The 24461-nt window shown below is 39.9% G+C and overlaps 1 protein-coding gene across 1 annotated transcript in view; it reads right to left on the reverse strand.

The window, feature by feature from the left end:
* The window catches only part of FBN1 (fibrillin 1), a 226274-nt gene that overhangs the window by 32636 nt on the left and 169177 nt on the right, over window positions 1-24461 (reverse strand). The window contains exons 35-46 of the mRNA XM_090270572.1: window positions 23034-23156; window positions 21141-21263; window positions 20666-20830; window positions 18544-18612; window positions 18322-18447; window positions 17033-17155; window positions 16219-16377; window positions 13205-13276; window positions 9584-9709; window positions 6565-6687; window positions 2801-2926; window positions 712-828 (exon numbers count right to left, since the gene is read on the reverse strand). Coding sequence (XP_090126698.1) covers window positions 712-828; window positions 2801-2926; window positions 6565-6687; window positions 9584-9709; window positions 13205-13276; window positions 16219-16377; window positions 17033-17155; window positions 18322-18447; window positions 18544-18612; window positions 20666-20830; window positions 21141-21263; window positions 23034-23156 — 1452 coding nt within the window. The remainder of the gene's footprint in view (window positions 1-711; window positions 829-2800; window positions 2927-6564; window positions 6688-9583; window positions 9710-13204; window positions 13277-16218; window positions 16378-17032; window positions 17156-18321; window positions 18448-18543; window positions 18613-20665; window positions 20831-21140; window positions 21264-23033; window positions 23157-24461) is intronic.

Raw genomic sequence — 24461 nt, forward strand, 5'->3', positions numbered from 1 at the left:
AACAAAACATAAGAAATTCCAATGAAAATCAGATTTGTAATAAAAGACTGGCTTTAAGCACCTATCGAAACCTAACAACATTATACAAATCTATTAATTAGAGATTGATCATTTATATTAGAATTTTATATGAGTTTACCTTAATCTCCCTTTAGATTTAATGGCTAAAACTTAATTTCTAATACACAATATAGCTGAGGGTATAATTAAGTATTCCCATAATTGGGATTACATGAAATTAGCCTCAAGAACAATACAAATTTGGTTCATTACCTTCATTTATGAGTAATGTAGCATGTTTATAAAGAGGTTTTAATAGATTCAATAACTTACTTCTTTTAAGAGAGGCTATAGTGAAACATGTGGACAATTAGGTCCACATTATTTGTAAATTATGTAATTTGTATATGAAGAATCACTTTTGTATGTTTTAAAATGCAATAAATTTAATTATTTTTAAACTTAATTTACAGCATAGTAGACATAAAATTATAGCAGCTAATAAGCATTTTAATAAAAGTAATGGACATAGTTACTATATTTGAAATTTAATTAGCACATTCTATATACTTGACAAATCTTTTAACCAATGGTCATGCACAAGATGGCATATATTTTAAAAAGGTAGCTGGCACACTGGGAATGACGCTAATTACAATGAACACATACAAAACTGACTTCCCCTGGTGACTAACTGTTTTGCACACGCACCTATACAGTCATTGTTGTGAGAAAGGATGAAACCATGATTGCAGCGGCAGTTGAAGGAACCAATTGTGTTTCGGCAAGTTCCATTCCCACAGGCATCTCTTTCACATTCATTTATGTCTAGTAGGAGCAAAGGACATAGAAAAACATGATTATTAACAGAAGAGGTTGCATGGTTACCTGGGTTAAAGGGCACTTTAGAGTTCACAAAGTGTCATCTGTAGGCTGAGGACTTCTCGGTGTTGGCATTAGTCCCAGCGGCAGCAGCTCCCTGTGACAATCCAGCGAAAGCAGCGTTCTAAACCTTGGATAAATCATTTCCTGGTTGGTATGTGAAAGGAGGCAAGCTAAGGACATGAGAACTGGACAAGAATTATTTTACTCTATTTACTTCTAGAATTCTCCACCCTTGCCACTTTTCTCAAATATTTTCACTTGCAAATGGAAAATTCTGTGCGCATCTGGGTCTTGATTTGCTGCCACCTTTGGCACACTTCAGCCTTTAAGATTCTCACTCCAGTTTCCCAAAAAGCTGTTGGTCACCTGATATTACCCTGCAATCAGCAACAAAATAAATTAGCTTTCTAACATTCCTAGCATTGTAGGCCTCTTTTCCTCTCTCCCAGTCCACCCCTAAAACCCACCACCACTCCCAACAGAGTGACTTATCGCGTTCTCCTGGATGGTCCCAGTGTGATGGCACTGAACTTGGCTCCTCTCAAATAGTCAGAATCATTGTTTGTCTTTTCATAGGTCTATGACTCTTCTCTTTGACTATTCTGTAGAGCTACATTGCTGGAATATGTCTTTACATCTCGCCACAGCAGCTAACATTTTTCTTTTAAAGAATAAATGTACACTATATATCAAGGAGGAAATAAGAAATTCCAATGAAACAAAGTTGATAACTGCTGGTTTGAAAGAGTGGGGCAGAATGAAGAAGGCAAGGACAGAGGGAGGGAGAGGAAGTAACACCTCAGGTTAGCCAAGTGTAGTGTTCAGAGTTAGGATGTCCTTTCCTTTCAAATTTTGAACAGGAAGATACATTAGCTGTGATCCTAAATCAGGAAGCTATTTCTGACCCCAAAGTGGCTCCAACTGTGTGTCTGTGGTTGCAGATGCATCCAGAGAACTCACCCTGCCAGCAATCAAGCGTTTCTGCCTTGACTCATTTTTTTGCCAAGCTCTGGTAGGGCAGGCTCTTAGGTAGGGGTTGTAGATAATTCAGATGAAAGAGACTGAACGAAATTTGGGTAGGGCCACATAAATATGCAGAGGTTATCTCCCCAGGGATGAGCAGGGCTGATGATACTCCTTTAATTTAAAACGTATCTGCTCTGAAGAAGACAATACTTTATGAGAATGTTCCCTAATGGATGAATCCAATTATAGCCAAAGGCAAGCACTTCAAACATTACTCTATCGATTGTTCTTTTTCCAGCTGTGAAACTGATTCATGTTCATGAAGTCCCCAAAAGACTTAATGGATATTGCTTTAAAGTAGAAAAAGAAAGGAGGTAAAGAGATAAAATAATTGACTACATATTTGAAGTTTATTTTTAATTAACATCCTGATTCAGTACTGACACCAAGGAAGAGATTTAAAATCTTGAGCTCTTTTCCTCTAGGAAAATGTTTCTTTACTTTTTATGCCTTTGTAGGATCTGTAAATTTGCCTTTGAGTATCCAGTACAAACTATAGACTTCTCTCAAAAAAATGCTCATACTCGAAGACACGAAAGCTGTACTGTGTTCCAACCAGGCAAGACCATGTAAATATCATAAAAAAATAACAGGCTATTAACATTAATAAAAAGTAATTTTTTATCTAACTATCTTTCTAAATTTATCCCTTAGTCAAAAGTTTTTCTGAACTGACAGCCAAATGAATATTGAGGAAGAAGTTTATGATGTTCAGATCACCAAAGATTAAATACCAAAGAATGTTAATGCTACATGCCTGCTTGTGTTTTTATTTTATAAATATCACAACTACTGAAAGGTTTAGTATTAACTATTATATAAATTCAAATGCAAATAAATTTTTCAACAGGTTATGAAGGAAAAAAAGAAATGATAATCACATACTCACCCAAACACATGGTTTGATCAGCATTTGTTTTAAAACCAGTGTGGCAAAGGCAATAAAAGCTTCCGACTGTGTCAATACACTGTCCATGGCTGCAGATGTTGGGGATTTCTTGACATTCGTTACGATCTGTAGGTAAAAAGTATTTTAGCACCTTAAGTGGAAACTTAGAAGACAAAACCAAATTGAATAACTTACTTCTAGGTATTGCTCTCAGGACCAAGCCTAGCTAGCCTAGCTCTTTATAAACGAATCCAGTAAAACAGGCACTGGCATTATACTTCTCTTTGCCTGAAAGTTGGTTCAAACTTATTAACAATACACAAAAAAAGTAAAAATCAGGGGCAGTATCTAAAAATCGTTCTGAAGGATAAGAAACTTAGAAGTAGAATGGGACAGAAAAATCCAAGCTGGGAGATAATCCATGCCTAAAAGCATCACCACAGACTGTGGAATTAATTGAAGTATTTTGTCTAATCAAGATTTGGTGCCCCAAATCACTGACCCCTCATGGTTTCATTTGGAAATTTATATCAAAGTCAAATCCCATCGCTAAGATAGGTTTTTCTTGATGGACAACCCGCGTTGTTCCTCGTTTACGTTTCACCTCATTGTTTTGTCTTATTCCCATAAACTTTTGTTGCATCTTAACCAAGTCTTCATGTCTACACATGGCTCCTTTTCACATTTGACAATCCTAATGATATTTCTTTCTTTTTATTCATACTTATTCAAAGGAAAACCCTGTCATCTTGCTTCTGCCAGTCATTAAGCTCTAAACTATTTTTATCATCAGCTGAATTTTTGTTGCCCTCTTGAAATCTAGTAATTTGCAGGACAGAATTTATTGCACAAATCCATGCATGACATAATTTTATGCCTACTTATGTCTCTAATTTATTTTTTAGAGCCCTCAGGATACGTTTAGGGCAAATATAATTTTAAGAGCACTGATTCATCCTGACTTTCCTATTGTCACAAAATAAAGCAAACTGCAGACTGCCCTCTTGGGTGTAGATGCTATAGAGCACAGTGGCACTCTGCTCTCAGCTGAATGACCCGAACTTACTACTTGCCTATCTACTGAGAGGACAGCAATGGGGAATGGGCATTTTCTGCAACACAGAGCAGCTGTGCTCAGCAGGGACGAATCCTCTCCATTTCAACCCCTTGGGCTGCCATTTTTACAACTGCTTTCTTCCAGTATACAGAACATTTAGAGTTGTGATGAGTTATCATAGTGTTTAAAAGTCTCAAGCGAGGTTGAATATTTCATCAAGAAGGGAAATTGGTACAGAGCAGTGTAGGAGCTACTGCTAGTCTATGCAGAAATGCTAGTTAACTTAACAAATTAGGATTCTTCCCATTGGAGAAAATGTACTTAAAATGAGCAAACTGCTCCCTGGGATAGGGAGAGGAAACTGATTTTCATTGCCAAGCTCTGTGAAGGGAGCTGATTTTGCTGGAGTGTATCTTCAGACCTCATAGCTGACCCAAATCTTAAGTGTGCTTGGGTAGTGCTAGATCTGAGAGTGAGTGTGCAAGGGGTCTGTATGATCTCTGGGGCCCACAGGAAACACAGAACATTAAGGATCTAATAAATGGATCCCCAATTAGGAATTTTCTTTCCTACATTGCCTTCTTCACGATGATTAATAAAAAGTAAAACATGGACTATGTACTTTGAGATTCTATTGGTGAAACAGAAGGTTACTTGTCTATAGAACTGTGAAGTTCACTTTGTCTTGGGACCAGGAAACTAGGTTTCTCAAGCATCAGGATTTGAACTCCCAGGAGATTATGTCTGAGGGTGAGCTAGGAGATTTAAACATGGTTTTTGGGGGGAAACTCACAGTCAGTGGAGAGAGAAGAGACCATGAGAAAGTGGTTGGGAAGAACTGATCTCTTGTGTTTAGCTGGTGGAGAGATTTCAGAAGGGGCTGCATTTGCTGTAACTATACAGCTCCTGAAGTCCAACCAGTACCCCAGGCTTAGATATTTAACTAATTGTTGTCTCAGATCTCAGCAACAATGTGGGTATTATGGTCAGCTATGATTTGAGGTGTGAAATGATGTACTTATGAATTCAAATAAAAATCTTATGATGGAAAGAAGATTTTAGTTCTTTTCATTTTAAACACAGGAAAAGAGCAGTATTCCGCATTATGTCTAAAAGAATGCCATGTATAGGACAGCATTTAAAGACATTTTAAAAGATTTTTAAAGTAAGATGTAAATGAAGACATTTCCAGAATGAAGTCTTCAACCCTAGAGATGGAATAGTTGAAAAACTCAAATACATTCCCTTTCTTCTGAGGATTTCAATGAATGAGGGAAACTGAACTCTGGCTACAAACAACACTCACAGCACTTACGGCTGGTTAATGCCGATGAGTTTTATTTATGTTAATGTTCTACAAGATGATATGACAGGGCTTAAGCCCCAGCAGGCCCTGGCTGGACATGCTATCTTGGTGTATAAATAACTTCTTACATGAATGTGAAATGCTATGAAATGATATGTTCTATATTATCAGCAATACTTTATTTTTATTAGAATTATTTCGCCCAGTTTCAAAGAAATATAAATTAAGAGCAAAATGCAAGGAAGTGGTCTCAATGTCAAGTTTCACTAGGGTATTGTCCTTACTTTTCCTGTCATTTTTTTAAAATACATGGATAAAAAGAGCTCTGTTGACAAAATGCTAAACACTTGCACATGTTTCTCTAAGCTCAACAAAACAAGTCTTGATTCTCTAATGAGTTTCTGTTCTGTTCTTACACCCTCTTCCCACCAAGGTCTCATAAACAATGCAAAATTCCCTACAGAGAGCAGTGTATTCCTACCACTTAGTCACTGGGAGGCGAGGAAACCCAAGGAAAACCTGACCATGTTCCCTTGTGTTGTTTCATTCACAAATGCATAAAATATCCAGGAAACTCCCCGTGAAATGAACCATAAGCAAAATAACATTCTTCCTGACCTTTTTGCATAATATATAATGGTTTATAATTACTCTAAAACTTACATGTAAATCATTCTGGAGTATTATTTTGCTTCTGTGCTGAAATACGAGTGTTTTAATTTGATATGACTAGCTACAAGGTATCATCAGATACTTAATAACATTACCATCATTTTATGTCAATGACACACACTCAACTTCCTTACTTCTACCACATCCCTGATAAAAGTGAGCAACAAGAAAAATCTAACCTCTGGAAGACAGTTTCTCATCTCACTGTAGGTGACTACAGCTAAGAGAATGCTGTTAATGGTTGCTGCCCTCAGTGAGTGATCTTTCATCTGTATAAGGTTCAGGAGGAAGAGTGATGTTGCTGGTTCTTTTGTGTTCATTTTTTGCAGGTGAATATTGTACAGCTTAGGAGAGCGTCCCTGTCTAGATTTGGGGTGCATGGTTGAGATGCTGACAGTCTAAGGGGGATTATGTGAAATAAACAAAGGTACTTGGTCCTGAATACTGGTGACGGAAGTGTGTGTGTGTGTGTGTATCTGTGTGTCTGTGTGTCTGTCTGTATTTGTGGCTGTAGCTGTTTGCAGCAGACTGGCTGATAGGTAACCATGAAATCTATGTACATACACGATTTACTTATTGTTTCAAAAATATCTCTATAAAGAGGGAAAAAGGTAATGCTTAGACATTTCAACAATTTTCCTTTTCCTTCCAGTTTAGTTACTAGAACTCAGCAGCCTAAATGGAGATGACCATTGAGAGGGCGCGTCCCGCCGACAGGGAACAACTCACCGTTGCACTGCCCCGTGGAAGTGAAGCGGTAGCCAGGCTTGCAGTCACAGCGGTAGCTGCCGGCAGTGTTGATGCACTCGGCATTGCGCTGGCACACCGGCCCATTCTGACACTCGTCGATATCTACCAGCAGAGGGTTTCATTAAATGGAGAACAGTATCTGGCCTCAAGTCAGCGGAGGCTCTCCCATAAAATAAACTTATGTTTTCTTACTTTGAACCGTTCTATTGAACAAAGTAAGACTGAAAAGTCATTTTCTAATTTTTCTACTTTACTAATATTTTTCATAAATGTGAGTACCTGATATATGATGGCATATGGACTCTAATGACACTCATGTCTAAAAAAAGGCCATGAAACTCAACTGCTACAGTCAGTACTTAACACAGGTATAGACAATTATCCCAGGAAATCTTGTATTTGCTCAATGCTCCAGCGTTTCATGATTCAATCAGGTTGCTTTTGTCTGGAAGGCTGAAGGATCTGGAGAGCACAGAGCATCTCAAACCTTAGTGTACATATGAATTACTTGGAATCTTGTTGAAAGGCAGGCTCTGACTCAGCATGTCTGGGGAAAGGCCTGACATTCTGCATTCCCAGTAAGCTCCCAGGTGATGCCGGTGCTCCTGGTCCACAGACGGCACTTTGAGTGCAGGGCTGTAGAGGCTCCTGCTTAAATTACTGCCATATGGCAGTCAAATCAAGGAAACTTAACATGTTACACATAAAACTACTGCAAACAACCCCATTCACATTATCAAAGAAAAGAATAAAATGGATACTGTGTACTTCAACGTTTTGACTACCCTCAGGGGGTTGTTTGCCTATACATATATTTTTAAACACTTAGTTTAAATTCATATAAATGTAATTATGTAGTTCAAATTATGTAGTAAATATAATTAAAATGTAGTTCAAATTCATGGCATCACAAAAGTTATTGCACAGTCCAGTCTCACCATGGGGAAAAATACATGTTCCTTGTCCTCACTCCAGTGAAATCATTTGATTCAGTCTAAGTCCAGGAAAGGAACAGCCTATCACACAGGCTGGAGGCAGCCCCCTGCAGCAGTGCTGAGGTTTTACACGAAGTTGGCTCAGCCGAAAAAGTTCCCACAAGGGGGCGGCAAATCCATCAACCTCAGGCCTATGCTTTGTGGCGGGAAAATGTTAGAACTACTGCCAGGGGGAATTTCTGTCTAATGTGTGGGTGTTGTGGGGACGGGTGCTTCTCTGTGCAGCAGATACAAGAGCAAAAGCACGCTTGCCTCCGGTTCCAGCACCCAGCAACCCCCCCCCCCACCAAGTCCGCCTTGCTCTTAATGCAGGGTGCACAGAAACACTGAGGGTAGCTTGTGTCCTTGGAGAAGCCCAGTGGTGTCACAGACAAGCATCGCTGTGATGCATTGAGACGCCTGACATCTGATTACATGCACCCTTGGGAAAAGCAGCTGCATAGTAGCTCCCTGTAAGTCACTTCTGGAATTCATTCCAACTTCACTGTTGCTAAGGCATGTACTGAGAGCTAAGAGTGTGCTGGGAAGTGGCTGACCCTGGATTAAACACTCACCCTGCAGATGGAGAGCCTATGAAGCGGAAACCCCAAGATGGAGCACTTCGTAATCTCAACATCCACTGAATGCTGCCCCGACAGCAAAGTGGCTTACGTTGGCCCAGCTGTAGGCTTCCAGTCCCACATGTGTACCAAGGTCTAGGGTACCTGGTGGTCATGGTGGCCTTGCCCACGGGTTCTGGCCAAGGGCTGCTGCTTCAGCAAATGTAAGTACTAAAGGGGCACTTGGATAAAGGAACCACCAAAGGGATCTCTGAATGAAAGCCAAGGGGAGAGGCACAAGGCGGTGGCCATCATACTGAGGCCTGCATGGAAGGTAGAAGACTATGGCTCTGATAAAGACAGCCAATCCTGGCACCTTACAGTCATTGGCTGTGAGTTTCCTCTCTCTCACATCACGCCCCCTCCTCAGACACCTGAGCCCTGATGGCCTCCCCAGTACAGGGTCGGGTCCAAGTGTGAAATGACTGTCTCCTTAGGAAGGCTCTGAATGGCCAGCACCTCACTCCCATGCTCCCGCCCAGCAGGCCGAGTAAAGGCCATGTGCTGACTTGGCTATAGTAACAAAAGCCCGGTGAGGAGAATTTAACAAGCATGTGCTTAGAACTATAACTTTACTCACAGTCTATAACTGTCCCCAGTCTAGGAGAAAAATATTTTTCTAACATTAAAATGTTGATATATGTGCTCTAATCCATGCTCTAAGGGATCAAAACACTTTTAAATATGAACAAAAACTCTGCTAGACGCTCCAAGCTTAAATATTACATAGAAAATTATTCCAGCTATCCTGGAGCACATGGTATATTTAATAACCAGTAACGTCGTTCCTTTTACTGAAATATAAAAGGACACTATCTTCCCCAGATGTAGGAAAAATATGAAGTGCTGTAAGGAATGTGCAGGATCTCAGTACATACACATGGCAAGGGGAGGTAATATGAAAATGAAAAAAGTACCATTTGCTTGCATGCCAATATTCTTCATATAAAATCAAATTTGCTATTCTTGTCATTTGGAATTCTCTCCTGCATTTGGAATATTTGCATCAATCTTGCTTTTACTTGGGAGTAGCAAAGGCTCCATTTGGAAGAGAACGCTGATTTTGAGATTCAACTCAAGATGACTGTCCACTCATGTTCACTTTCAAGCAATGAGAAACGAAAACAATCTATTTGACACACTGGGAACGCAAAGCTTTTTCATATCAGTTGGGAAATCTAATAACATTGTGTATGTATGTACGGGCTGGGGGCATACATCCTGCTTTTCCCACTGGGAGTTATTGAATTATTTTGCATGAGTTTCATGCTGTTCCCAACGGTGCCCTTCCCTATGTTAGAGCTGGATGGGTTTCTGAAATTCCACCGTGAAACTGGCCAAGTGTGAGGGTGAGTAGCTAATCCGTTAGCTCACTTCTGGACATGATGTAGTGACATCACTTACCTTCACACACCAACAGCTTATCATTATAGAAAAAGCCCACCGGACATTCACATCTGAAGCTTCCAACCATGTTGATACACACTCCATTTTCACAGACACCTGGGATCTCCCGGCATTCATCAATATCTAGAAACAGAGCATCCATGTGTGAGTGACAGCATTGCACATGGCCCCTGTGCAGGGTCAATCGGGATTCAAAGTCCGCTACTTCCAACTCGATGTTCAATGATGGTTTAAAACCAAAGAAGATAAAATGTGTGTACATCTGTGTGCGCATGTGTGTGCAAGTGTGTGTACATGTATGAGGGTATATGTTGGGATGGTGCTGATGGAAGTGAGGGATGTCAATGAATGTCAAACCAAAATAACTAAACCACCTTAAGACACTTGTATGTAGATCTGGATTTAGTGCCTGTTTTTACGTTGTTTCAAAACATCCTCTTTGTCTAGGCAGGAGCCATCATTGTACCCCCTGGACACTGGGCAGAGGAGTAGCAGAAAGTGACTACTGAGAGTAGACAGCCTCTCTCCCCAAAATGTGCGGTAACGTTTGGCCAGAATGGGGAAGGAGGGCTGGTAAAGGACAGAGGAGGAGCTCATGGTTATAGCCAACTCTGATCTTTCAGATTCAGCTTCAATGCCTCCTTCCTCTTCCACAGGTTTTGGGTCAGGTCCGGGGGTGTAATCTGGACCCCAGCTGACTGTGAAGATGGGGCCGGCACTGAGAAAGGAATGTCATAAGAGACTGTGACCTCCTGAGGCCAGGGGCTGGGCCTAGCTTCCATACCACTGTGACAGGTCCCTAGGACAGTGTCTGACAAATATTAAGTGCCAATTAAAACTGGTTAAATTAAGAATTAGTATTTGGAAGTGGAGTTGGCGAGCATCTGAACAGGACCAAAGTAGGAGGAGAGCAGAGCCAGAACTCAGGCTGCTAAAGAGCAGGGCTGGCATGTGGGGCAGGTCTCTCTCCCCAGCAGCCTGGGTGGTTCACACTCTGTTGAACCTGCTCTGAACTCCCACTCATTCAGTGCACCCTAGGATAATAATATTAACAGCATTATCTCACTTGCTATCTGCCTGGTATGTTTCTCAAGCAATCAACCTGGACTTACTCATTGAATCATCAGTTACCCTACCAGGTGGTCTCTAGGTATGACGACTATCTCTGCTACGCAGATGACAGAACTGAGGCCAAGTCCGTGGATGGAACTTGCCAAAGACCACACAGCCAATAAGAAGTGGAGTCAGGATTTGATACCAGGAGTCCTCCAACCAGCTATTCCGCCTCTCCTCTGTTTTTTCACATCCCAAGTCATATGACCCTCCCCAAACCTTAATCAAAGTGCTTGTTATCCTGCAGGGCCTCTCCACCAGCCCCTTGGCTGAACTACACAAAACACTGCATAAGGTAGAAGGGGATGTAAAGCTTTGGTCTATCTACATCACAAGGCTTTCAGGTTCACTAGGTTTTTGTTCCTGCTGCTCAGATACTTTTATTTACATATTATAGCCAGGAGCCCCTGCAAAGCACTTAGCATTAGTTGTAAGAAGATGGCCATAGACTTAAGTGGAGCCTTTGACAGATTCTATAATTTCAGAAGCATCACACTCTAAAACCAATCTGTTTTAAAGGAGAAATTTGACAGGCTGCAAGTTTATTTTAGACCCTTTTCTAAAGGGCTTAATTTTGTTTGAAGGCAAACTGATCTCTTTAACATAAAAAAAGCTTCCCCTCAAAAGGTATATTGCTATTTTGAATACAGGCGATATGGCTTTAGGTTTTTCACACATTTGTCGTTTATATTGTTATGTTAGGCAAAGTGAGGATACAGCTGTGCCTGATCCTCAAACAAACAAACAAACAACGATCCAGATGACATTCTTGTAGGATGGGTTAAAACATAAAATACTATATTTCATTTATTTGTTTTAAATATAAGTGATATATTATCATGTTTAACAATAAAAGGCTGGGTCAAATTTCTAGCCATTGTTCAGCAAAAAATAGAAAAAAGATATATTAAAAATTTATATTTTCTTTTCCTGTCTGGATTTCATTTGAACATCAACTTGGAGAAGTTTATATTTTAAGACAAGATTAATAAACTTGCTATAGTTTTAACCCCATACGAATGGACTCTATATGCCAACAATCTTAAGGCCTTTCAGAAGGAGACTATAAAGCTTAAATAAAACAGTTTCCCAGTCATCTAAATATTTTGTCACAGTGGAATTTGGTACAATAAGTATATTGCTCACTACCATATTTCCAGTTTTCAAGAGCTAAAGGCAAAGCAAGCAAGCTGTGAGTCAGGACTGGATTCTTATCCCAGCTCTGTTATTAATTAGCTAAGTGACCTTGGCCGAGTCCGTTCCCCTGTCTGGGCCTCTGTCCCCCCAGCTGCAAAGCTAGGCGTTTGGACTAGATGATGTTTGGAACCTTTCCAGCTCTACTAGTGGATGATGCTAATGCTGTTTCGAGTCTGACTGCTGCCAACCTTGGAGGAAAGGCCTTCCTGGAGTACATGCCTGGTCCAACAGTGGAGACCCATTACTATTAAACATGACTTATCTTCGGATCAGAGATTCTAGGGAGATGAAAATCTGTTTTAGGAAGGGAAAAAACAAAGCAGCTAGGGCCAGGTGTTTTATGCCAATGTCATTTAGTAGTTTTTCTTTCCAAACCATGAAGTTTCTTTGGACGTTGACTAGAGACTAGACGGTGGAGCCATATGGATTTGGCACTAAGGGAGCCAGGCTGATTGCTGGACCAGACCCTTGTTTTCTTAAACAAGGTCATTGGAAAGGCTGATGTGGATTTCAGTTTACTTATTAGGAATAAGGTAGAACAAAGCAAGTGGTGATGTTTGCTACTCCACTCAGTTGCTCAGACCGAAGAGGGGCATCTAAGGATGCACATAAATCACATGGGGGAATAACTCTGAGAATGCAATAGCTTTCTACTTTTATGTTATTTGGTTTTAAACCACAAAGGCACTGCCTCCGTTGGCTGACTGCTGTGCAATACTTCTGAATCTTGCACAAGCATCTCTAGCACTGGAGTGGTCTCTGCTCCAGTTACTAAACGAGGACCTCAGATTGGAAAGATTTTATTTTAATTTCATATCTGAAATTCCCAAAGCAGATGACCAGAGGAGATTCCATGAAAGATAAAACTGATCCACAAGAAGGGCTTTATGTGAACAAACTACACATGAGGACGGTATGAAAAGTCATATTAAGCTCATGTCTTAGTTAGAAGGAAAGACTGGGAATTACAGTCAAATCAAACATCAACTGGCCCTACTCCCAGAATCTCTCTTTTTGTTGATGCCTTGGGTTGGTTTAACTAAGTAAACTCGATTGTAATTTTGCGAAAAGCTTTCCAGTCCCCTTAATCATGAGCAACAAATGCCGCTGCGAATTAGGTGGAGCTTCCCAGGGTGTTTGCACAGCTCATTTCAAACTAAGAATCGGTGTTTGAATAAAGCAAAATGACATTGTTTAATAATTTTTCCTTCTAAGAAAAAAAATCAAACTGAGAAAATAACAATGTGTACACCCTTTTCTTAAGATAGAGGCCAAACCAGAGAGTTCTACCAGTGGCATCATACTCACCAACAGGTAAGCCGGTGTAAATGTCAATGACGAATCCAGGCCTTTGACTTCCACAGAGTGTAGCAAATTCATCTGCAGCGATCAAACAAAGGTGGGGGGAGGGAAGTGAGACCGGGGGTCAACAAAAAGCAATGATTGGGTTGAAAGGATTTATTTTGTAAACATTCTGGAAAGACATCTATTTGTATTTTGAAGAATTTAAAATAAAAAGTGAATCTGAAAATCCATATAGATGTTATAATCTTGTCCTTATGACAGATATTGAAGGAAAAGTGGCCTCATGTTGATGTAATAATGAGGGAGAAGCAGAGGTCTCCCTATCGTATGACACTCATTTGTGTGAGCTTGCCTGTAGAAATCTGATGTTCTTTTTTTTAAATCCTAACCCAAGAACCTGTTTATTTATTTTAGAGAGAGAGGAAGGGAGGGAGAGAGAAAGAGAACCATCCACGTGAGAGAGAAACATTGATCAGCTGTCTACCAGATGTGCTCTGAATGAGGATCAAACCCAAAACCTACATATGTGCCCTGACTAGGATAGAATCTGCAACATTTTGGTGTATGGGATGACACTTCAACCAATTGAGTAACCTGGCCAGGGAAGGAATTTGGGTTTTTATAAGGATGTTGTTCACTGCTGAACCCAAGGACTGGCAAGAGTGTCTCTGCACTCTGCATGAAGGAGGATGCTTACAAAAGCCATTTCCTCAGACTGGGAGAAACCATAGTCAGTCCAGCCAAGTTCTTGACATCAGGTCTATTAAGGAGTAATTCAGGTCAAACAACCAATTTACGTCATTACTTAAATTTTTGGAGCTGGATTTCTTTTAGTGTTGCTCTCTTGTTCTCTCTCTCTCTCTCTCTCTCTCTCTCTGTCTCCCCTGATCAACAAAGGTAATAATAAAGAATGAACTAAATGTTATTTGCAGTCCCTTCTAACTCTGAGATTCTGTCATTCCAGATCATGGATGTAACTATTACGGCATGATATAAATTTAAGTTCAAGATGGCTATTGCCTTATTGGTCAAACCCACTGAAAGTTAGTCCGTGGTTTCTGGAAGTAAATGCAGTATGTTCTTCTCCTAGTGCTTTACTCCTTAATCTAGACTATCCACTTCTAGCAAGTGTCATGCCAACCGGCACTGGTCAGCCAGACAATTTTTAGGGACTCTTAAATTGTGTGCAGACTGCGTAGCTAATGAAAAGTCATGGCTGGATTTGGCCAGTACTCAACATGAAGAAGAAACCTTACATTTTATATTAAGAATAGGCAGATCCTTAAAACTCAAACAGACATTTCTGAAAGTAAATGAAAGTCTTTATCAGGGGTCTCCAAAAGAACATGCAAAGATCCATTAAGGTAAAAAATAAAATACTGAAACTTTTATCTATCTTTGCAAAATCTAATTTGAAAAAGCTATTTTTGTATATCTGATAATAGAACAGTCCATAAAAATAATTCATTTTTCAATATAATGAAAAACAAATATATAGTGACATATACACATATACCTTTATATGTAAACACACACACCAAGTGTATGTAACCCACAGGTTTTTTTCTGATAGGTATGTATAATCTAGACTATCAGACAAGATCAAGGGTCAGAAAATTTTTTCTTAAAGAGCTAAAGAGTAAATATTTTAGTTTTTCTAGGTTGTGCAGTCTCTATTAGAACTACTCAACTATCTCCTGAAAGTAGCCATAGATAATATGGAAATAAATTAGTGTGACTCCGTGCTAATAAAATTTTATTTGTGGACACCAAAATCTGAAGTTCAAATAATTTTCAGGTCATGGCACATTATTTAAAAATTTTTTCTAACCAATTAAAAATGTAAAACTCATTCTTAGCTTGTGGCCCATATACAAATAGGCGATGGGCTACGTTTCATCCACAGGCTTTAGTTTATCAATCCCAGTCTAGCGATATCCTGCAGAATAAGGTAATTCATAATTCTAAGTGATAGCATCACATTATTTCTGGAGTAAACAATGGGTGATATGGTATATTTCACTAAAAGAAATCTGTTTCCTATGTTGTCATGTAATAGATTTACCATATTACAGATCACTCTGGAAAAGGGGGTAGGTACTACAGAATACTCTAATCAATACCTGCATGGCAGTTTATTCAATCTAAATCATCACATTAGTAAATGATGTCATGACATATATGATCTATATCATCTAGCATATGATATAAGAACAGTGCACCAAAGTTTTCACTTCATTTTCTCCGAGGATAAAAATTATACTTTAAAAAAAGCCCAAATAACATCAGAGAGATTTTTCTCTATGAGGACAGAAAAAGAAACTCCTCTCAGGCCTCAATGTCAAGAAGAGTTACACCTCCCATTAGTGTTGAGTTTGCTTCATGGTCTTCGGGACTCTTAAGACTTGATTATGTCTCCCTTTTTCATGTGAGCTGCTAGAAAGTCTGGAGCCAAAGTTACTGCTCATCTCTGGCAAGTGTGTAGGAATTCCTGGCTTGGGTTCTGGGTATTAGCCTCGCTCATTGCTCCAAGTTTCTTGCCCTTGTTTGCCATTTGCCTTAGGCCTTCTTATTTTACATCTGAATCTCTGCGGGCTGTCTTAAATTCTTGCATCCGGTCTTAAATTCTTTTTGGAACAAGACTAGTTATAAATAAGTTAAAATAATAGGAATATGGTTTGCTTATTTGTCCTTCGCTTTGCATAATGTTTCCAGTTTCCTAGTTACATGCAAACTCCATAATAAGTATAACTATATTTATGCTTTTGTGATATGCTGAGTCTGGAAGTCTGGTGAATGAACCAGTATAAAAACTAGAAAGCATAGTCTGTAACTTAATTTTCAGCTGGAAGGACCAGGACCAACTGTGAATTTAAATATTTGCCCTTGTGAGCTCATTTTTTTTCGAATGAAGATACACAGGCACCCATTTCTTCCTTGGCTGAGACTCGTTTCCCCAACAATTTATGGGTAATTTATTCACCTGGAGTTTCAGTAATGGTGAAACTAAAACTCACCCGTGCTTGGGATGGGACACTGTTCACAGGGCTTGTTCCAGGCTCGGCCAATATTATAGGAACAACAGCACATCTTCTTGGTCATATTGAACAACAGTTCTCCATCACAGGTCTGGTTGTCAGCATAATAGTTTCTGTAGCACAAACTTCTTCTCATGTCTAGAAGAAAGGAAGAAGGAAGGGTGATGCCATGGGGAAATCACAACAGATTTCTAAGGGACACTGCAGGAGTGGGTTTCTTTTGAATTGTATTGTCACTTGACTTTGATAAGGACAAAGCCTGCTTTTATACAACTTTCCATCTCTCTCTGCTGCTATAAGAAAAAAGAAATCTTTGAGAAATGTATTCCCTGGTATTGTTTTTTTTGCCATAGAACTAAGTCATTATGTAGCTGTAGCATTAATAAACTTTACATGACTCTCCACCCCGTCTCCTAGTAACAATTCTCCACTGTTATTTGGCAGTAATTTTCTCATTTCCGACTCATGATGTTTTAATACTGTAGGTCAGTGCTGTAAATATAATTGTATAAAGATACACCCAAAGTCAAACAAAAGAAGTACTATTAAACCATTGTTTGGGATTTTCCAACATTACATTTTAAAGTAAACTCCCAACCACCCACACAAGGTGGTGAGAAAAGTTCAAGCTTATGATTTTCAGGGGAGGAGATTCTCCTACCAACAGGGACAGGACAGCACCACTCAGTATGATGACGGCATCACACTAAGGACGAAGTGCTGCACTTGTAAGCTCTTCTTCTCTTTGCAGATGAGGCCCAATAATGCATTCTTAAGAAAAGCTTGGACTTACCCATGCAATTATTTCCCCCATTCACTTGCATGTAGTCTGGAGGGCAGATACAGGTGTAGTTGCCAACGGTGTTGTAACATGTCCCTGGACCACAGATGCCGGGAGTTTCACATTCATTCACATCTATAATCCAAAGAGAAAGTGGTATGCGAATATGGAAACTTCACTCTTTGGACTGGCCTGGCACTCAGTGTCACTATAAATATTGACAACAAAGGAGAAAATCCAGAGAACACTTTGAAATCTAGATAAGAGAAATAGATGTCTAACCCATCGGTGTCCTTAATCTGCACTAATGTGTGTGCATTTTCAGAAAAGGAGGTTTTAAACAAGGAAGTTTTGCTTTCTGGTATGAGTTCCTAATAACTGAGTACATAACACCCACAAAGGCTTACAGAGAGGGGAATATGGAGAAAATATAATTCTCGAGTATCCTTCAGAAAGACAACTATGTCTATAGTATGGCATACGTTCACAACTATAGAAAGATATGATATATCCTGAAGCCATCAACAGCTAGATTCACAGGTCTGCATTGGTCAGGGAGCATGGAATAGGTATTTCACACTGCTTCCCTATTTTCAAACACAGGGGTTGATTTAAATTTTTAGAGCTGTGCTACACACACTGTTATGTTCAATCCTCAACAAGGTAGTCACTGAGTCACCTAATTAATAAGCCTTTTGGAGAAGCAGAGGACTATTTTTTCCTCCAGGATGCAAGAAGTCTCTTCCCTAACTAGTTCTGTGACTCCTGTGTGTTAATGAAAACCATCTCTCTCAACCTGGTCTATAGTCCAAGTCCTCAAAAAACTAAAAGTAGTCAATATTCTCCATCTTCCAGCAACACAGAGGAACAGGAGTCATCACATCAGGAAACCAAAGGGGCTACCTTTAAGGGAAGCTCATTTAAATGCATTAGTGCCAATGGTAAATGGTGAAGAACAGAAAGAAGAGCCCAGAACTGCTCAGAATATAGAAGTCACTGAAATGAAACCTGGGCTACTCGAAGTAGCTTTTCTGAAGAGCATGGAAAACTCTTTGTAGGCATAAATAGAACTGTGACCCAATAAAACTATACTTTTCTCAGGAAAAAAGGGAGACTTAGGGAGTAGTGGCATTATGACAATGACATTGTCATTAATTTTAGTGCACGCTGCCACATATCACACTTACCTGACTATGTTCACATTTTGACTAGTGTGTTATATTGCTAAATGTCAGTGCTCCTGGCTTTTGAAGTTAGGTTTCAACACTGGAAAGAACGCATCATCCTTAAGGGTCACTTACCATCACACACTCGGGTGTCTTCATTCAGGTAGTAGCCCGTTGGACAGCGGCACTGGAAACTACCAAAGGTGTTGATACATTTCCCGCCTTGGCACAGCCCTGGAAGCTCCTGGCACTCATCAATATCTATCAAAATGAAAGCAACAGTATTTCTTCAGCACTATAAATAAACCCAAGGCAGTTCAAAATATATGCACTTTATGATAAAGGAAACAGAATTACCTTCCAATATAACAGTGATAGGGTTGGGTCGAAAACCTTCTCCACCAGGACAAAGAATTTTGTACTCAGCTATGAAAACAGACCAAAAAAATCAAATTGAGTTACTTTTGAATATAAAATTCCTAGAAATGATGTCCTCAAGAGAAATACTGACATACCCAACTGAAAATATTCATTTTCAGAAATCTTTAGCAGTTACCCCCACCCATCTGAAGCAAGTTAATATCTTTGTGTATAGTTGTCATTTTCCAAAAGCTTTACTGTGCCTACCAAGTGTAAGACCACTGTCCTCAGTCTCTGAACCCTCTACATACTCTCCTGGCCTTATATTCTTGCGGAGGATTTTATTCCCTTACCTCTATCATTATACCTTCTTAAAGATTTTATTTCCCTTTTTAATTTCTAACAGATTCCTTCTCCATTTTTATGTTCCGTTCAGCCTTCCTGGAAATTACGGCTTCCCTTAATGATGTTAATCAGCCTGTTTCTAAAACCCTTTCAGAACAGAGCCTCAGGAAATGCTGCTGTTTCTCGGTTCCCACCCCACTTATCTGTTTAGCTGTTTAACTGACAGTGATACTGATGCCCCTGTTTCCCAAAACCAAGTTTTTCCAGTGTCCCTTGATTCCCCCCATTCATTCTGTCATCCAAGCATTTCACTCAGAAACACTGATTTCAGTGCCACGCAACAGCAGTGTGATATACACAGAAACATGTGAACAAGCATGACCCTGCCCTGCTGTTTCATCCCAGTGAGTATCTACAACAACCAGTTATTTCATAGTCATCATGGTCTTCCCAAATCTGATAAGCCCGCTCTTGAATTTCTGAAATTCTATGTATATATATGTATAGATTTGTATTTGTATATATCCCAGTTTTTGCTCCAATCCAGTTTGGGGTAGGTGGACCTCTATTTTCTTATCATTATTAATCAATAAAGCTGACTTCCCTTCTTAAACATACTGGTTTGCTTCCCTCGTCATCAATGAAATGGACTACCCTCCTCTTTTGCTTTTTCTCTCCTCCTCTTTCTGCCATCCTCAACTCCTGTTAAGTCTCCACTTTCACATCACACCTTTCCTCTAAGGCCCAATTAAAATATGCATGATCATCACCACCCTCTGTCAATCAGGACTGACTTTCCTTTCTGAAGAGAAGAAAGAAGAAGAGGCCTGTTAAGCATTCATCCCTGCATTGAAGGCTTTACTTAGGTCATTTCATTTAATCCTATGAGGCATTTTATTAATGAGGAAACTCAGGCTTGCTAAGTAACTTGCCCAAAGTTACATGAGCGGCATATGAGTCCTTTTTGGAACCAGGTGTGATGTTCCTTCCACTCGGGACACTGTGTCTGCTGTCCTTCTCTCCCTTACTGAGGCCTACAATGAATTATTATATGTTTGGGTCATATTTTACTGGACTGTATACTCTCAGGGGGCACAATCTAGTGTAATTGATCTTTGCACACCCAAAGTACACACTCTAGTACTCAGCAAATCCTTTCAGAAAAAGTGAATAGATGACCCTTCAGCAATCAATGCCTATCCCAATATACCATGTAAGTAGCAACCACTGATCTTTGCCAAAGAAGCTACATCCGACTCTGAATCATAATAGGGTACCCATTTAGAAAAATGAGAAGTGTTTTATTTTTTAGAAGATACTATTTATGTCCTTAAAATCACATCTAGAGCATTCTCTAAAGTCATACCACAAGAATGGAATGATCTCCCATCTCGTATTTGTTTACAGGGACATTCAAGTCTGTCCTAGAGCTTCTAAAACTAGCCCATAGATGACAAAGGAGAAATCAATCAATGTCTTCCTGGAAAGTAAGCAATATAAGTGACTTAGCCTGGAGGGTGTTCTTCAACATAATGCAACCTGCTTTTCACTCACATGGAAGTGATGTTACCTGCCCCACCTGACCTTTTAGCATAAGCCAACTAACTACCAAGTTGGGAGAGGTGTCCCTCAACAAAGCAGAGAAAATTGATCTCCCTTCCCTGATTGAAGTGTAGAGACTAGTGTCAACTCCCTCCCTCTGTGGTTTTTATTCTGGCAACAAGAATTGGCCAGAGCTGGAATAATGGTAATAAATAAGAGCACGTCCACTTACATGTGTTCACAGGAGGGCACAGCTCACAAGGAGTACCCCAGGCTTTACCCAAAGTACAGCAGCAGGAAGCTTTGGAAACACCAACTCCAATTTCATTGGTACAGGCTGTATCTCCATTATCTCCTCGAGGTCGAACATCCAAATAGCAATTTCCAGAGCGGGTATCTATTTACCACCACATACAAACAAAAAAGTCAGGCAGATTCTTTCTACATGAGGGCTGAAAATTTAAACCCATTTCTGAAGCTCTTTCAGAAACTGTTTAAAAATCAAAATAGACTTTTACGAAGAAATTAAAAAGTGTCCAAACACATATACTGGGAATCTACCTACAGAAAAGGAACCCAAAGCATAAACTAGATTTAGGAAATGCTTACATTTTCATATCATTAATTTTTTTAAATTTAAGAATGAACGTTCAATGCTCTAAAAATAACAAACAGTATGCTTCTCTGAAAAGTTTTTAAGATCTTACCAACACAGCCAACTCGAGTTGGATTCAGCTCAAAATCGGGTGGACAGTCACAGGTATAGCTGCCTGGAGTATTGACACAGTTTCCACTGATGCACGTGGTTGGATCCAGACATTCATTAACATCTAAAACCAAACAGCCAGGGTCAGAACTGTCACCTGAGCCAGCGTGGGGAAGACATCACCATAACACAGTAGCACTAAAATCTAGGGCTCCCAACGAGAATTTTAAAGAGTTACTAGTTATAATTACACCTAGAAACACAGTCTTCCACTTCTGAAATAAAACCCCTCAGGAAGGAAGTATGTCATAGTCTTTGGTCTTTTTCCCCTGGAACACATTTAGCATCCACATTTGTCATCAGGAGAAAATATGACTTTGGAACTAGGAGAAATATTCCAGTCAAGGCAACTGAAAGCAAAACACGACTGTGACCTCGGTCAACCAAAAATTCAGGCACAGATTTTAAGAAAATATATTTAATATGTGTGGCTTGTTATTTCTTCAAATTAGAGCAAGATGTCCCATGGAACCCTCAGGAGCAGGTGACTTCGGCTGGTTTCCCGCTGGGTGTGCTTGCCTGAGAGCAGCCAAGCGTGAGCACAGACACGTGCATGAGGCTTAGCGTGTTTCCCCAAGCCTGCTAAGAGTCTCTCTCCCATCACTGATGCTGGGTCGAGTATTTCCCTTTCAGGATCTAGTCTATAAATATGTACAGAATTCCAGATATTCAGGACGTTGGTTTTGGCAAATTCTGACTCTGTATAATCCTTTAGTTTGTGCTGAACACTCACAAAATACTCAAGGACAGGTAAACGGATTCAGAGAGGAGAGAATGGAGAACAAGGATGATACCTTTCCCTTGGGACCTCCCCGCCCTGGACCTGGAACCTACAGGTTCAACTACAGAGAATTATTTTGCTCAAATCTCATGTGAATTTGGAGAGACATGGAAGAGTAACAGAAACGAGATTAGATAGAATTAAGCTGATGGCAATTTGGGACACTGAGGAGAGGGTATGGAACATGGAGAGGCAACTTCTTATGGGATGCCAGAGGCCCAGCCTGCTGCCATAATATAGTCTTTAGAAAAACCAAGAGAAGAATGTGTGCCTATTGCAGAGCAATTTGGGGAATATGCCAAGGGTTGTACAAGCAGCTTATGGTCACAAGCGGGAGAGCCACTGCGTCATGGCTTGGTTAGGTTGCTGGAAAAATTACTCTTCCTGACACCCTGTGCCCATACAGAATGGAATTTGTTTCCTCCATATCCTTCAATGGAAGGGTAGGCTAGGATGGACAACTGCAAATGGCTTTCAAAGTCCCAACTCAGTGCCAAAGTGAGCAGAGTAACAGTCTATGGGCGTGCCTATAGCTTTTCTAATGTTTTTCATATGTTCCCAGAGACTCCCTTGCTTTACAAGAAGATGATCAGCACACTACAAATGGGCAGCTGAGGTCTATGTACCACATTCTCTGGTGACCACTGGCAGGCCAGGGGTGGGAACTAGTGAGTATTGTTATGGAGGAGTACAAAGAGAAAACCAATGATCCCGTGGCCTTCAAAAGGAAACTCTCTGAAAATGTACCCAAGGAGGGAAGGAATGGCTGGGAAGCCCTGTAACTGGAGCACCCCTGGAACTTTCCTCTGTAGCTACAGCATGGTTCTAAGGTTACAAACTCGGCTCCTTCAACTGTCTTCAATTTTTTTTCCTCTGCATCCTCATATCTGACCAGTTCCAAGTGTCAGAAATTTAATTCTGTGATACCTAATGCTTCACCCCAGCTTTTTGTTTGTGACTCTGTGAATATCGTTATGGAATGCCAGCAAGACCCCAACAGCCAAATCCCCTGGGACCTTTGGGAGCAAATTTTGATGCAAATGGACACCTTACCTGTGCAGTTCCCGCCACTTCTGTCCAGCTCATAACCTATCTCACACTCACAGCGGAAGAGGCCAGGAAGGTTGTGGCAAGTTCCAAAAACACAGATGTTCGGAAGGGAGCACTCATCAATATCTTGGAAAGGGGTAAAAAAAGGGAGACGTTAAATTTCTTTCTTTGCTACAGATACTGCTTAATGTAATTAGAAAATTAACATTACTAGGAAAATGATGACTATTAGATATCAATCTAGGCACTTCTCCTATAGGCTTTTAGATGATTTGTTATGTATAGGGAAGTCTTTTTGGTGAGAACTCACTTTTTCTCAGCCCCTGTTACATGCCAAGTAGTGGGTTAAGCATTTTACATATATGTATCTCATTTATGGTGTTTCGTGCAGGTCCAAATCACTTTTGTGATGTAAGGGCCAGAAAGACCACATTAGCTTGAATTCTTTTTTTTTTTTAATCTATATATTCACTACTTTTGTTGTGGGTTATTTTTGGAAACTTTTATAATCAGTTTTATAACACTCTGTGTCCCTAGTGCTACGGTGTGCATTTGCTATTGCTGATGGAGATCTAACAACTGCAGACGCTACTTCCAGGCCTCTGTCCCTGCCCCACATTAACATTCTATTTGTGTAATTGACATGTGGGCACATTTTCGGCCTTGAGACTGGCTTTAAATAGCCATGACCACTCTGCCAGCGATGATTTATATTAAGAGCTAACAAACAAACAAAACCTTCCCTTGTAGCATTAAGAGAAGCAAAACTTTCAATGCAACTATTTATGTTACCAGAGGTGGCACAGTACCTGTTTTCCTTGGATGTTCAGAGTAACAAAAGTAAACAAGGCATTAGGCACATGACCAAGAGCATAATCTGGTTTCTTGACTCAGAGGAATTTTATATCAAACTTTGCATATTTAATATAAACTGTATAAAGAACACCCAATAATTCTATAACAAAGAAAAGTATTTATAGAACTATATGAGGGAAATAGTATACATGTCGTAGCTAAAGACTGATTTTAAGTTAATGTCCTATTAACAAGCAACAACTATTAGTTAAACCATTAATCAGTATCTTGTTTAAATTTCTACTGTCAATTGTTATCATTTATTTATTTCTACGGAAATCTTTTTAGTTCATTGTAGCCACTGATTCTTCTCAATGAGGGATAATGCACTTACATTTTACAAGTGTGGGTAAAGGAAAAATCTTGTGTCTCTTAGTAGGATACATCCTTAGCCAACAGGCTCCCAGGACTTTCCTGTCTGACCAACAATTATCAGAAACACAGAGTCTCTCCCTGAGAGACATCATGACATTATCCCAAAGGGTCTCCTACTGGATGGATTCGCAAAAGATATTTACAGACCATGTGAGACATATGTACCCAGAACATTATTCTACATATGGAAAAGACTTTGCT

This window comes from Furipterus horrens, unplaced genomic scaffold (assembly GCF_987537825.1).
Source record: "Furipterus horrens unplaced genomic scaffold, mFurHor1.1.pri manual_scaffold_3, whole genome shotgun sequence".
Taxonomy (NCBI): Eukaryota; Metazoa; Chordata; class Mammalia; order Chiroptera; family Furipteridae; genus Furipterus; species Furipterus horrens.